At 45.9% G+C, this 15357-nt stretch overlaps 1 protein-coding gene across 2 annotated transcripts in view; it reads right to left on the minus strand.

Moving 5' to 3' along the window:
- Positions 1-2912: 2912 nt before the first annotated feature.
- The window catches only part of Lta4h (leukotriene A4 hydrolase), a 33494-nt gene continuing 21049 nt past the window's right edge, over positions 2913-15357 (minus strand). The window contains exons 12-19 of one of the 2 annotated variants that reach the window (XM_021204592.1): positions 14898-15042; positions 13313-13416; positions 12810-12880; positions 9160-9214; positions 6795-6890; positions 5271-5353; positions 4535-4639; positions 2913-3069 (exon numbers count right to left, since the gene is read on the minus strand). In XM_021204592.1, coding sequence (XP_021060251.1) covers positions 2952-3069; positions 4535-4639; positions 5271-5353; positions 6795-6890; positions 9160-9214; positions 12810-12880; positions 13313-13416; positions 14898-15042 — 777 coding nt within the window. In that variant the 3' untranslated portion in view covers positions 2913-2951. The remainder of the gene's footprint in view (positions 3070-4534; positions 4640-5270; positions 5354-6794; positions 6891-9159; positions 9215-12809; positions 12881-13312; positions 13417-14897; positions 15043-15357) is intronic. The other variant, XM_021204593.1, reaches the window with a different exon arrangement.

Here is a 15357-nt window from a genome sequence, read left to right on the forward strand (position 1 = left end):
CCTCTTAGAAAGCTATCCTAGCTTCTAGCTGCTCATGTGGCTATGCTTAAACAGCTTCAAGGTCCTTGGGAAGCCGGAATCTGTGTCTGTAATTTGGGATGAAACCCACACCCCGAGTCCTTAAGCTGAACTGTCATCTGCTTACCCCAGCAGACTGATGTAACGAGTCCTGTGATCGTGGGGGCGAAGGCACCACCCTTTGACTCATGCCTCCCCAGAGAGACCGCTCCAAGTCTTCCCTCTCTCCTCAACTAGCAGCTAATTCCCAGATACGGGCCTCATCTTTTATACTTCTGGGAAAACTGTGGCCCTCAGATGTGAACCATCTTCATTCATTCATTCATTCATTCATTCATTCATTCATTCATTCATTCACCAACTCCTCTCTGAACATCTGTGAAGTGTCAAGCTCTATGCCAGATCCTGCAGACTAAATGAGATCCACTCATACTCAGGCACACTCATGGGCTTGATGTCTGGAGATGAACAGACGCATCCAGGCTGAGATGCCCCACTAACACCCCCCCCGGTTGAAAAGTAACCCAAACTATAGGGTGCTCTTGCTGACACCCCTGGCAGACCCAGCTTTTGAGTGATTCCAAGATGATACCAGTACCGGGCAATCTGTCCCTCCAAGCCATGTGAAAATTCTACACAGACCCCAAATGTCATGTGGCCGACTTCACATCCTTTCTCCTCACACTCTCCGGTCTCCTTTGCTTGTCGGATAACTCCGGAGCTGTTGTCTCTGTTCACCCTCTGCGTAAGCCACCTTTAGGCTGGGTTGAGTGGAACTCTTTGCCAGACTATGTTAGCATACCCATCTTTTTCATCATTTATACACTTCTGTTCTTTTAGTTCCTCCGGTGATCCTGTGCACTTGATCTGACAGAGACAACTCAATGCATACATAGTAGCTGAACTTGAGCCAGTGGGAATGTGTCCTTGGTCCTAGGAAAACCAGTAGCAGGGTGTGTCTCTGGCACCCTCTACCCTTTCCAGGGAAGAAATGCAAGTGAGAGCCAAGTGCTGGGAAACGGGATTATGCCATAGCATGGATAAGTCCACCGAAGAACACAACTGTAAGGCAGAATGGGAGCAAAGTGGTCTTGGGATTCAAGGATTGGACAGGAACCATCTTTGGGGTGTTCTTCATCTTTTCTTTTTTTGGGAGTACCCAGTGATGACACACACCCAAGCTTATACTCTAAAACAACACTCCTCTTGCCTAGAGTTACCTTGCCCAGGAGTGGGCTCACTCAACTGGAGAATTTGGAACTGTGATTGTTCATGTATAACCCAGGGTGAGCCAGGTTCAGAGTGCACAGCAAGGGTAAGAGAAACACAAGCAACAGAAGCACCGATGGCTCTGTGTTGCTGATTCTCTGTGACCCTCAAATAATATCCTTCTGCTCTGACTGCTCGGGTTTTGTTTCTGGCAATGAAAGCATCATAGCCAATGTACTCGAGGTTCCCAAACTGCACAAGGAAATGCCCTGAGCTGCAGGGTACTCTCTTAGGCCTGTCTTTTATTTGGCTCAATTTCAATCATTTGCAATGAGTCTCAACATGCCATGTGCTCTGGGGAGATGGCGAGGCAGGCTGAACGGAGTGAGGGGACACTGGGATGCTCAGGGTGGTCACCTGACCTGTGAAGAACAGGAGGCTGGGGTAAGTCCACTGGGACAGCAGGATTAGAGTAGGTATGTCACTGTGGGTGTGGGCTTTAAGACCCTCATCCTAGCTGCCTGGAAGCCATATTCTGTTAGCAGCCTTCAGATGAAGACAGAGAACTCTCAGCTCCTCCTGCACCATGCCTGCCTAGACGCTGCTGTTTCCACCTTGATGATAATGGACTGAACCTCTGAACCTGTAAGTCGGCCCCAATTAAATGTCCTTTATAAGACTATAAACATCTCATCATGGAAGCTATAATACATCCTAATGTATCCCATGTATTGGCCACACATCTTCACTTGCAAATGTTTATTTCAATGAGTCATTGGTTTGGTGACATCAACGTGAGATCCTCACCAGGACTCTTCCTGGTTACCCTGCTGTTGCCATGGAGATTCTGCAGCTTTGGAACAGCAGGACCCACCCTCTCACGCACCCCAACCATTAACAAATGATATAGATTCTGAGGTGGGACAACTCAGAGAGCCCTGGATGGCTGCTGAGCTGGTCAGCCTGACAGCTCCTTATCTGCATCACCAGGGCGAGCGCTTCAGCACTGCTCCAGCTACACCACCCAGTGCTGCCATCTACAGGAAGCAGGGGCAGCTCACCTGTGTCCTCTGCACCAGGACCAGCTCTACCGTGTCAAGTGACAGGGCAGGACTAGCTCTCCTGCTCTCCCGACTGCCAGGGTCAGCTCTCCTGGCTGTTCCAGGAGGCGATGGGAAGGACATCATCTGCCAACCCATGCCACCTCATGCCAGACAAGTGGTGGGGTCAGTCCTCCCGTGCTCCCGCCCTTGGGGCCTGTTCACCTGTGCCCCTCAACCATGCCAGCCATACTCTGCTGCTCAGGTGAGTGAGGGGCAGGGCCAGCTATCTGCTCTTACACCCTCGGGGCTAGCTCACCTATGCCTCTGCCATCCAGCTCCACTGTATTGCTCAGGCTAGGTGCAGTGCTGCAGCCAGCAAGGGGCAGGGCTAGCTCATCTGCTCTCATGACCCCAGGGACATTATCCCAACTGCCATAGGAGGTGAAGGAGGGCATCTTGTACCCACATCTCATGGCAGATGAGCAGTCCACATTGGTTTGTAAGGGGCAGAGAATGTTAGTGAAATCATGAGAAAAATAATTAAAAAACAAACAAACAAAACCCCCCACAAATGACACTTTAAAATACAATGAGAGCTAAAATTTTGTATTTCTTAATAAGTTCAATTTTTTTGTTGTTGTTAAAAAAAGGAATTTTCTGAAATCAGCAACAATCAGTTCCTTAATCCACTTTCAGATCTCTCCCCACCAGCATTGCAGTCACAGGATGCATACTGGCTTTGTGCTCTTGGTAGGTGTGGACAGCTTGATCATGGGATTTGTCGAAGGCAGCGAGATCCCTGCAGAGCAAAGGGGAATGGAGAGGCATCAGGAAGAGATGGAGAGGAGCAGAAATATCACGTCAAAGCTAAGGTTAAGTTAAAGATCACGACAGAGTAGCTAAGCATCACCCACATAAAACCAGATGGTCCTGTACAATCTCTGCATCAAATGCTGGCCCAGAGAGAGCAGGCCACAGGAATCTGGAGGGAGCTACACAGAGGAGGCACAGCGAGGGGACAGCGGAGGTTACCGAGCAGTGTGGAGGGTGACTGGGTAAATACTGCCCTTGCATGAGAGGGCAGACCTCTATTATTTTGTCTTTTTTAAAAAAAATCATCTTTTCAAGCTTATGTTAATCAATCATTCAAGACTATAAACATTCTAACTTACAAAAGGGATTTCTGAAAGCTTCATCCAGTGAGAATAAAAATACCAACTGTAGTGAAACAATTTGGCAAATAAAGTGGGGTAAGTATATGAAATGTAGGATTAGTCATTTTAAGTATGGCTGTTAGTTTGTGATACAAGACAGAACACTTATTTTTCCCATAAAAGGTTTCTTAACTTTATTTCTTTAGGTGTGTGTGTGAGAAAGAGACACACACACACACACAGAGAGAGAGAGAGAGAGAGAGAGAGAGAGAGAGAAAGAGAGAGAGAGAGTTTGGCCATAGACGCCTTGTCTGCCAAGCCATTTGCTGACCCCAAGGGTATATATATTTTTATTTGAGGTATAAATCACTCAATTTGCAGGTAGATGGGTTTTAATTTTGGAAAGCTAATGAAGTTTGCTTTAAAATACCTTAATAAAAATTAGTCCTGTGGCCATATTTAAGAAACCTGATAATAGTTTGCACTGACAGAATTTCACTATATTTAGGAAGTGTGTGCCAGACTGCCAGATTAATCATGAAATCTGATGCCATGACTGTAACTGTTTAAGAACATGGAACAAATACCTTAATGGAGCTGTTCTTAACTTCCTGTTGCTAACACACACTCTCCCTGTGTTCCCACATTCCTCTAGAGTATGTCAAGCGACACCCAACTCAGCTTGAACTATGTGCAAAAGCCTCTTTGTATTTAGTTTTAGATTCTTCCTTGGCCCTGCACCCACTTGCCAAATTTTCTGCTTTCAAAAATCCTTCTATGTACCTAAGGCTGTCTTGAGTTTGTCTCCTTTTTACCTCACACACTGGGCTCCTGCAGCAGCTAATGATGTTATTTTAAATTTTAAATGGTCACAAGTATTAATTCTTTACTTATGATAACCAACTTGAATGCACTTAGACCTATCTATCGATGGTGTTTTATGAAGTTATTTTTCCCACCAGTATGACTGGGTACTGAACCCAGGGCCTCGGGCACACTAAGTGCTCCACGCAGAAGCTGCAGCCATGGCCCCTTTAGAAGCAGTCACAGGAAGCATCTTCAGATTGTGCGTCCCGCCCCTCCCGTGTGCACAGTCTGGTTTGGCCTTACTTGAACAGAGGTCGTGTAAACTTCATCCTTCCTTGTTCGGTTGCCATCTTTAGGGCCAAAGGAATTGCTTCCTCCCATTTCGATTGAATGCAGAGCCGTAACCATCTGAAAGAAGGGTTTATAGCGGCGTGGGCGGGAGGGAAGGTGAGGACCGCAAAGAACGAATGAGCGGTACTCCTAACATTCAAGACGGACCATCCCATTCCAGCCACGCGGAGCACCTGCACTTCACCCATTCACGTCTGCACACACGCACAGTTAACAACGGGAGAAGAGACGGAGAAGGAGCTGGGTCTTGGAAAAGGCCCTAAGTGTCAGGTCTGGACTGTGGAAGTGCTTGTGTGCGCAATAAAGTCAGTTTCTGAAAGAAGTAGTTTTGACCTAACCCTAACACTACACATTTGAATTAAAGACGGGTAACGTCACAGAATCAAAGGTGTCCCCGCACCCACTCAGAGCTGATGTGGGAAAGGAAGACTGTTTGCCATTAAACTCTTACTCTAATTTTTTGGTTTTTTTTTAAGTTTGAGGGAAGCTGAGAACCAAGGCTAGCAAAAAAAGATTAATATCATGTTACAGACATCACAACTCTCCTTCGATACTACTGTGGCTATCTATGCAGATGATGTGGTGGGGGCTCTGAGGACTCGTGGGCTCCCGCACGTGGCTTCCCCTTTCTCCACTGTTTAAGCTACCACTCGTCTTTCTTCCACAGAGACAAGTTAAAATGATGTACCTGAATCGTATTTCAGAATTGTTAATGGCATTCAAGTTGTACACCTCTTGCATTCGCTTTATGTGCCCCAAGGGAAGAGGTGCCTAAGAGCGAAATGAAGACATATGAGGGATCATTTCAACAGGATTCCCTGGAAGAAAGGAGCTGGAGAGAAATTCTTAGCCAGATTACAGTCCTACATACCTTATAATACGGAAATATACTGGACACGGGGAAAAGGAACAGATGCGAGCTGAAGCAAATGCCTAGCAACTAGCTCCTGAGAAGGGTGCTCTGGGAGAACAGGGATCTTGTGGGGAAATTAGAGAAATAAAGGGGTATTATACTCTCCTCAGCCTAGACTGTTCCTGAATCCGTTAGGTTCTTCGCTACATCGTACATAACTTAGACTTAGCCCACTCTCTAGATGAGTCACGCTCCCTTATATTTTCCTGATTGGCTTTATCTGTGTCTGTTTCTTCTGACATCACTTTTAAATTATCCTTTTAAAATGGCAGCTCTTGACCTTTTGCATCACAGACCCCTTTGGGATGAGTAATATGGACTCTGTCCTTGGTGGGGTGGGATGGGGTGCATTTACCATATAAACACAGACGCCTGATACAAGTTCAGGGGACACCTGACCCTCCTGCACTCATGTTAACCCACACGAGAAGGGGAAGCCAGTTTGGAAGACGGGAAGGAGACAGGTTCAGTGTGGATAGACAGGACTTGAGATGCCTCTGGAGGGCAGGCTGAGGTCCCTGGGGAGGCGCTCCCTTCCTGCCCACCCTGCTGTGGCCTCCTTATCTGACAGGACTGCCTGTGAGCCAGCTGCCTCCATTCTCACTAACTGCTAGGCCTGTTCCAAGTTAGTACATTAGCTCCCACATGGACATATTGCAATTCCAAATCCACCCCACTAGGCCAGCCTCCTCCATCTCCTGACTCTCCCTGTTTTGCCATGCTCCCCTCCCCCCACATCAGCCCATCAGGCCTTCCTCTTTCTTCTCCAGCCTAGGTCACACCAGCTGCAGCACAGAAAGTTGATGACTGGCGCCCCAAAACCAAACTCGCTCTCACTAGGACAGGGCATCTGGTGCCTCACCCAGCCCTACTGTTCATTCAATGCAGGTCTCACTCCACGGGTAGAGCCTCTCTCAATCTAACTTCTACCATTCTGCTGGTACCGAACCAAGGCTCAGTCCTCCACAAGTCCTTCCTTGTTGATGATGCCTGTGAGGGCGGAGTCTTTCCTCACTGATCCATTCCAAATGGCTCCTGCCAACGGCCAACGCCCGTGTCTTTCCCTCCTAGTGGATTATGTGCTTTCTAGAACAAGAACTCTCCTTTCTTACACGAGTTTCGATTTGGACAGTACTAATATCATAATTCAATAACTGCTGTTTCAAAAAAAAAAAAGACTACGTAATTAATTTCTCTTCCCACAACTTTCCTCATTAGTGTCTTTTTCCTGCACTGGGGTCAGCGCACACTGGGCCTCTGAGTCCACTTTCCTCTCCAGGGCTGGGAGCTGGGGCTTACCTTCTGAAGCACCTGTGCCAGGAACTCATTCAGCTGATGGGACGAGAGATCCTTCAGGTCTGCGATGCTGAATGTGTTTAAATCTTCCTCTTTGGCCTGAAATAAACATTACCGGGTTATTTCTGTTCAGGCACAGTTCTGCAATAGTGTTGTGCTGACATACAGTTAAAGATTAAGAAAAACAAATGAATTTGCAGCTGAGCTTACATAACCGGACGTTAAGGGACTACAACCTAAGAGGAGGGTGGTTCCTAAAATCTGTGTTACCATCTGTGTACATCAGTCCTAGTAAGAAAGCAGGGACAGTCACCTTCCTTTGCTTTTCTGACAGTTTGAACCATTAGAAGTACAGTGATTTCCAAAGCAAAGAAATGCTAAATAAAGCACGTCAACTCATTTATAAAGTAACTGAACACAGAAGAGACATTTTATACATGGAATGAGAGTGGTGCTCCACAGACCCTAAGATGGCTGTGCTTCTCGTACTGGTGGTACACGGCTGCTGCTTTACAGTCGGTTCTTACGCCTTACCACTGTTTCCTACGTGTATATTCCTTTTATTCCTCTGTGTGTGTGTGTGTGTGTGTGTGTGTGTGTGTGTGTGTGTGGTGTGTGGGTATGTGGTGTGTGTGTGTGTGTATGTGGTGTGTGTGTGTGTGTATACATGCACACACTGACTATGAACCTGTGTGCATAGCACATGGAGGCCAGGGGCTGGCCCTGGGGTACCATCCTCTCTGCTCACTCTCTGCTCTTCCAGGTGTGTTCTCTTGCTGAACTTGCAACTTGCAGTTCCCAATTCAGGAGTCTAGATAATCAGCTTATGGGGGGGGGGTGTCCCCCTGTCTCCGCCTGCCTAGCACTGAGGTTACAGGAGCAGCCCGCCATGCCTACCTGCCTGACACACATACACACGCACTGTCTATACATGGGGAAAAGAAGCAGCAAGACAACAGCTAAGGAGAGCGCTCATGGTAACGGCCCTCGCTGTTACCAAGTGCATCTGTTCCTTCTGATAGCTGAGATGTTTATAACCATCTGCCTTTCACAGCCGGGCCCAAAGGACTATCAGAGCGGAGAGCAGAGGCAGCTTCTCCAGCACCAGGAAAACTGTGTGCATTTCTCAAATTTAATTAGAGGGTTCCAGGAGACTCCCGTTACAGGTCCTGCCTCCCACAGACACCTCTCGTTCTCTCTCTGGCACATCTGTGAGCTCAGAAAGACTGGGCTAAAAGATGCAGGCTCTCCTGCCAAGGCTTCTCTCCTTGGATGCAAACAATTAAACCTTTGGAAATGTTATAGAAAGTCCACTAAACTACACCTTCTACACTCCAGGCAAAAATATCCACAGCCAAGGATCCTGTGTATACAACCGATTCTCTAAAAGGCAGAGACTCACAAGACTTCAGTCTATTTGTTATGACTTGAGCCTCTAAAAAGCTTACAGTCTACTACAGTGTTTTAAAGGAAACCTCATTCCTTCCTCCTTCCCTCCTTTCCTTCTTTCTTCTTTGACAAGGTTTCTGGACGTAGCTGGCCCTGAATCCACAATCCTCCTGCCTCCTGTCTGCAGGAGTCACATGTGTGTCATGAAGCTGGGCTGAGATAGAGAACCGTCCATGGTTTCTCGCTTCTATTTCCTGCGTTAATGCTCTTGCTTTACTTTCTTCATCTCTTAAGCGTTTACCCCCTACATGGGAGAAATGCCCTGCGTGCCCTGGGTTCGGTCGCCAGTATCCCCACCCCAGTAAATTAATTGCCCACATAAAAGTAATGTGTGCCTAAATCTAATTTCTTTCATTAAGCTACCCTAAATTTCTTTCATTACCCCAAAGACAAGTCCACCTCTGTTTCTTTCATACTGGGAAGCTTAACACTCTATATGTGGAAGATTGTCAAGAAATGCTGACCACGTAAACTTTAAAGATATATTTCAGAGAGCGACATCAACATTTGTTGCACTTGTCAAGATAAAGCAGCTGTTGAGTTCTCTCTTAGTTTCTGTTCCAGACTCGTCCAGGGCAGAAGCTCAGTCTGGTTTCCCTGGGCTTCCATTGGAGCACATATACGTGGAAACTCCTTTTTACAAGGGTTTATAGAAATGAACAGAACCAGAAGCCAGCAAGAAGCCAGCAAACCGTCTGATCCTCCTGTTCCACAGTTGGCCTTAAACATTCACCCAGCATCATTCAGATTCGTCTACAGGCATTTGAAGCACAGCTTGAGTGATGAGGGAGGGGTGAAGACAGTATCACCCCAGGGAAAGAATTATAAACAACTGCTCTCAGTTGAAACTACCCTCAATAAACATGAGGCATCTTTGTACAATTCAGAAACAAGCCGGAAATCTTCCATCGCTACTTACAGTGACCCATCTTTGACTTAAGGCAATGCAAGCATTTGTCAGAGTCACGTCGTAACTGTGGAAATGAAAGGCAGTCAAGGTTAAATTTTATAGACATATCTTTCTACGCAAATGCACGTTTACTCTATAGAGCATACTTAAAAATTTACATTCCTTTAAGATAAAGAGCTCCTGAGTGTTGGAAAAAGGAAGTCTATTTGACTCATCTAAGAACCAAATCCAAATGGGTACCACATAGATGCCACATCAATGAAGCTTCTGGCCGCCCTTCATTAAGAACACAAGCATCCCAGCACTTGCCATACACCAATGGAGGACTGGGGAGGGCTCAGGACCATCGAGGCACACTCAGTGACTCTGCCTGGCAGCAACAGCTCCAGGCACTCCAGACAGCATGAAGACATCCCCAATCTCAGGGATTTTACTTTGGGTTGCTCCAAACATCTCATCACCTAGCAGGTCTACAAGCAGGCTAAGTAACAGGCACTGTTCCGGATAGCAGACTGGAGAGTCCAAAGTCACGGTGTAATAGCCTCATTCTTTTCTTTACAGGAGGTGGGATTAACCATTTAAGCAAAGTGATCTGTGTCTCTATGTATGTGCTCCTAACCTGAATGTGTCGTGTAAACAAAATGCTTGCAAAACATTTTATCTAAACACCAAGCCTATTTGCTGTGAAATGCTCATCAGTGACAAGAGGCCCACCTACTGCTGGTAGGGATCCAATATTTTTTTGTTTGTTTTTGTTTTTTGAGACAGGGTTTCTCTGTATAGCCCTGGCTGTCCTGGAACTCACTCTGTAGACCAAGCTGGCCTTGAACTCAGAAATTCGCCTGCCTTTGCCTCCCAAGTGCTGGGATTAAAGGCGTGCGCCACCACGCCTGGCTCCATTTTTTTTTTTTTTTTTTTAATTCGTCTTCTATTCTTTTTCTAAGGAACGAACAGAGAGCCCATTCACAATTCTCTTCGAGGTAGGATCAGCAGTAAGTAACAGCTCCCTGCACTGGGACCCTGGCATTAAGTATACCCTAAGCGCTCTTGGGTTTGAATTTGAAAAGTCCTCCAAAGCCCCACCCACGTGCTGGGACTCTGTCTTCAGCTGGCCTGGTATTTAGAGGTGACTGGATCCTAAGGATACTAACTTCACCCATAAATTAATAGGCTGTTAGGAGGGGAGGCCTGATTGGAAGTGGGTCTCTGCCTATATCTGTCTGTGTGTCTGTCTGTCTGTCTGCCCCTGCACCACCTTCTCTGTGTTCTACTTCATTGCAGGTTTGAAGTAATATGACCACAGACAGAGACAGAGCCAAACCAGGTTTCCTCCAATCACGTTGGGGATTTTGACCAGCGAAGGCATCAGAGTAACACTAGCCTCGAGCAGCCACTTTATCTCCACACAGCAGCCGGGCTGCTCACACTGAGTTCCTAAACACCAAGACACTGGAAAGGGTTGGCTGCTGTTTGTCTTAGGGTTCTGAAACTTCCTTCTCAGTATGGTTGACTAGACTAAGTGGGCTAAGTCAAGGGTTAGCTCAGGGAGAGGAAGTAATTGCTACTCACAAAAAAAGCCCTACGAGAAGTAATGTGCAAACCAGACTTGAGCCTTGCTCTCCCTTGGGTGCAGTGATGCAAAAAGTGTGCAGTCACAGGAGAAAACGAAAAGTTGCCCAATACAGCACCAAGAGACTCTTAGATGCAAGGTCTGACCTGGACAGAAAGGTTAAAAGATGCTCCCTAAGGAAGTGGTTCCTAAGCTGAGGTTGGAATTTTTCATGTAGAAGGAAGTGTGTGTCTGGGGAATAGGCTTGAATGAGGGCAGAGAGTCTAAGGGACTCTGGACTGCCCCAGCCTGACTGAAGCAAAGGGGGTAGGACGTCAGGAGCTACATGGTCCCCATGAAAGAGAGGACTGGATTCAGTTCAAGACCAGATGAACTCTAGAGAAGATGACTAGCAAGACAGATTGACACAGTTGTAGGTGTTTGTTATTGCTTGCTTGTCTGTCTGTCTGTCTGTCTGTCTATCTGTCTCTATTATCTAGCCACCCATCCATCATCTATCTATCTATCTATCTATCTATCTATCTATCTATCTATCTATCTATCTATCATCTATGTATCCATCTATCATCTATCTATCATCTATATATTCATTTATCTATTTATCTATCGTTTATCTATCTATCGATCATCTATCCATCTATCCATCATCTATTTTTGAGACAGGATCTCTTTATTATGTAGCCTTGGCTGTCCTGGAACCCATCATGTAGACCAAGCCAGCCTTCAACTCACAGATACCTGTATGCCTCTGCTTCCTGAGTCTTACTGTTTTTAAATGTTTACTTCGGCTCTCTATACAGACTGGTACAGGAGGAGGCCAGAAAACATCTAGGTGCACAGTTCAGAGGCCCCAGCAGTCTTCCTGTGTGCTAAGGTCACAGTGAGTATGAGTGGAGGGGCAGGAAATGGAGAAAAGAAGATTAGCCTGGGAGACATTTGAATGCACACAAATGTGGAGCGTGCCGTAAGAATATGGGGGTTACTGCATCTCTTCTGAGTACTCCCTTGTCAGCCTGGGCTCTCAAGAGGTGTGCCAAACACACATGGCATCTTTATTTCTATCTCAACTTGTGATGCTCACCCTGTACCTCAATTAAATCAGGTGGGTGTTTGGTGGGAAAGTGGCTGGTAAGGACTTTCCGTGATCTGAAGGAAGGGCAACCAAGAGCTGGAGTATGTCAGAGTCAGCAAGTCAGCACCCATACATGACGGCTGAACTCGAAGGTGCGGCTGGCTCCCTGATGTCTTTTAATTTAAAAGACAAGGAGTTAAGGCTCCAGGGTTTTAAGGTTTACTATTTATGAGTCTCACAATTTTGGGCAAGGCACTTTGGTCAGCTAATTCTAAATTACTACTTCTAGAAATAGGGATAATAACTTATAATAGCTTAAGGATAGATATAATATTAGTCTATATTATATAACAGTAAAATGCTATTTTTTTTCTGACTGAAAATGTGTATGTGTATTTTAGTTCAGGTCTTGCTACTCGGTCCTCCTGTCTCTTTCCAAGGGCTGGGGTGAGAGGCAGCCATCATACTTAACCTTCACAAAACCTTTAAAGGGAGAAAATATCTTCCTCTTCCCTGAATCCCTCTCCATACCTGGGTAGAAACAAAGCACTCAGTAATAACTGCAATCAGTTCAACAGATCCATTTGTAAACCATGGAAATGGCTTTAGGCTTCAGGGAAAATGTCTAAGAAATCTAAGTAACCCTCTCTGCACGCTTTGCTGGAAAAGCACATAATCTTCCCAGATACTCCAAAAGGGATCAGGTTAGGTGTGTCCAACCTGCAGCCCTCAGCCACCTGGCCTGAGAGAGTTACACACGCAGTCCAACACATTTGTAGGTTAGTATGCCGCAAAGCAATAACAAGAGGTTAACTATCGCTGTGTGGTGGTAATGCACACCTTTAATCCCAGTGCTTGAGAGGCAGGCAGATCTCTGTGAGTCTGAGGCTACCCTGATCTACAGAGTGAGTTCTGGATAGCCAGGGCTACACAGAGAAACCCTGTCCTGGGAAAACATAAACTAAACAAACTGGACAGGAAGAAGGAAAGGAAGCAGGTTAGCACGTGGGTACGCACTTGGGCTTGACAGGAGGCAGGCCTGGAGCATAGAGCCAGGCGTTCCAATCAACTTGATTGAGAAGATCCACCTGTGAACAGCAAGACCAGGCAGTTCGTGATAGTTAGAGAGACTTGTCCTAGGTCGGAACAAACTCACAGATGTGAAACTGAAAACAAACCCGTGAGTGATCAGATACAATCTACCCTACACTACCACATTGAGATAATTTCTAAATCTCGTTACTTTTGAAACTTCGTATTAAGCAACAGACCATTGTCACATCTGTTTCTGGAATTCAACGTGACATTCTGGCATGTGAATAACGTGGGACGATTAAATCTAGCTAACTAACATACAAACTTACAGATATCACTAGTGTTCTGAAAGGGAATCAGAATATATAAGTGGAGTCTCATGGCAAATTCTGAACCAATACTTATGATTAAGACATACACATAGCCTAATAAGTTGTTTATAGAGCTATATGGAGCATGAAAAATAGGAAGAATTGAAAGCTGACCTTATCTTTAAAGTGGGAATATAGGAAGCTCTTCCAGTCATCGGTGGTTACGCTTTGGTATGAGAACTTCTTAACATAAGCCTTTAAGAATCCTAGAAACACCTCTAGGAGGGAAAAAAAAATTAAAAGAAAGAAAAAGAAATCAATTCAAAGGAAGGCGATCCTTTGACCTCTTTTTTGCAGTTGACATTGTTCTGGTAACCACAGGCAACAGAGAACACTCAAAGGACCAAGGAGAGCTCTGGACAGGGAGAGAATGTCAGGACAGGAGGCAGGCCTCCAGTTGGGCCGTGAAGTCTATGTTGGCACAGAGGAGAAGAAAAACCCTCCTTCCAGCCAGGATGACATCATGAAGATACAGAGCAAGAATAACCCAAGTTCTAAAGCAATAGAAAAAGGGGGAGTAAGCCGACAAACGGAATGGAAGGGCAGGAGCCTTCAAAGCCGATTGAAACGGGGACCCTGCCCAGGCCATCAGTATAATGTCACATAAACCCAGCACATCTGTGTGAGAGAGTCATGCGGCCTGACTAGGAGGACACAAAACACTGAGCTTAAAAATAAAATAAAATCAGATGCAGAACAAATACATAAGACATTGCACTCTCTTGCCTGAGGGGCACGCAGTACCACACTCTACTGTACGGTCCTCCATGCGGACAGACCTGTGGGAAACTCTAACTCATGCTTGTGGCACGGGAAGAGGTTAACATCGGTAACTAGTAATGAAGCACAATCATTAGGACACACTGTGATAAAAGTAACACAACTGGTCTCTCCCCAAATCTTCTGCTAAGCCGCTCAGATTCTCAGGGGCCCAGCTGAGTTACACGTCGCTTGTGTTCCAGGAGTGCTTGTTTTATTTACTGAAAGGCACAGGGTGCAAGCCAAGAACGGCACTGGCAATTCAGATATTCCAAAGTGAAGCCACGAGGTGCAAAGGTGAGGAGGGAAAGCCTATGCTGAGGTGGCTAAGACCCACGGGAAGGAGAAAGCTGACGTAGGTGACGTCACATCCATGAAAACTTGAAGAAAGAAAGGAGAATTGCAGCAACCGCTGGGAACTTCAGTGGATGAAGTGGACTTACCAGAAGAGTCTACAGGGTCCCTGATTTTGTTATTAGAGTCATTGTGTGTGTGTGTGTGTGTGTGTGTGTGTGTGTGTGTGAGACTGATTGACAGTTATCTACCCCTAGAATAAGATCTGGAGCCAGTGACATCAAAGTGCTAATGAGGTGACCCTGGGGCTGGCGAGGGCTGGGAGGGCTCTCATTTGTCACTCATAAACTTCTGGATTACAGGAAGTTTGTCTATGGATATATGCTATTACCCTAACTTTTCAACTATAATGGGATTTAAAAAAAAAAAAAAGCCAAGCCTCCATTATCTAGATTGAGGGGTTGTATAGAGTTTTGTGGATGAAGGCAACGTCTGACAGCAATACAGACGTCTCCAGCAGAACGAACCAGAAATATAAAAAGACTAGAAAGAGTTTACAGTTCATCTCTACAATTCATATCACCCTCCCAGAGACAAAAACAAACAAAAACCAACCGTTGGACGATGGAGGAATGGACCTACTTACCTGGTCCCCCAAGAAGCTGTTCAAGGTAGAAGAGTAATGCGAAGCCCTTCTCATAGGGAATGGAGGAATAGGCTACGTCGGGGTCTACGTCCTTCAGATCAACCACGAGCTTGGTGAAGGGATGGGAGTCCCCAAAGGTTTTTATCTGCAACCCAATGAAGTGAGATGAGTGCTCTCATAGGAAGAGGACTGCACCAGCAAGCTATAGGGGAGGTTCTGATTCACTCGGGGATGTAACAGGCTTCGAAACCGTCAATGTACAGACTGGAAACAGTATGTTGCTATCACTCCTGGAGTCTAACTACATGAATGGCAAGATATATCTCGGATATTCCCTGCTAATAACAGGCTTTACTTTGACAAAAGGACTAGAAAGATGATTTAATGTCTGAGCGACACATTTAGAGTTGGGGAGAGTGTGTTTAAAAATTCACAAGTAGTGGCTGGAGAGATGGCTCAG

This window comes from Mus pahari, chromosome 9 (assembly GCF_900095145.1).
Source record: "Mus pahari chromosome 9, PAHARI_EIJ_v1.1, whole genome shotgun sequence".
Lineage (NCBI taxonomy): Eukaryota > Metazoa > Chordata > Mammalia > Rodentia > Muridae > Mus > Mus pahari.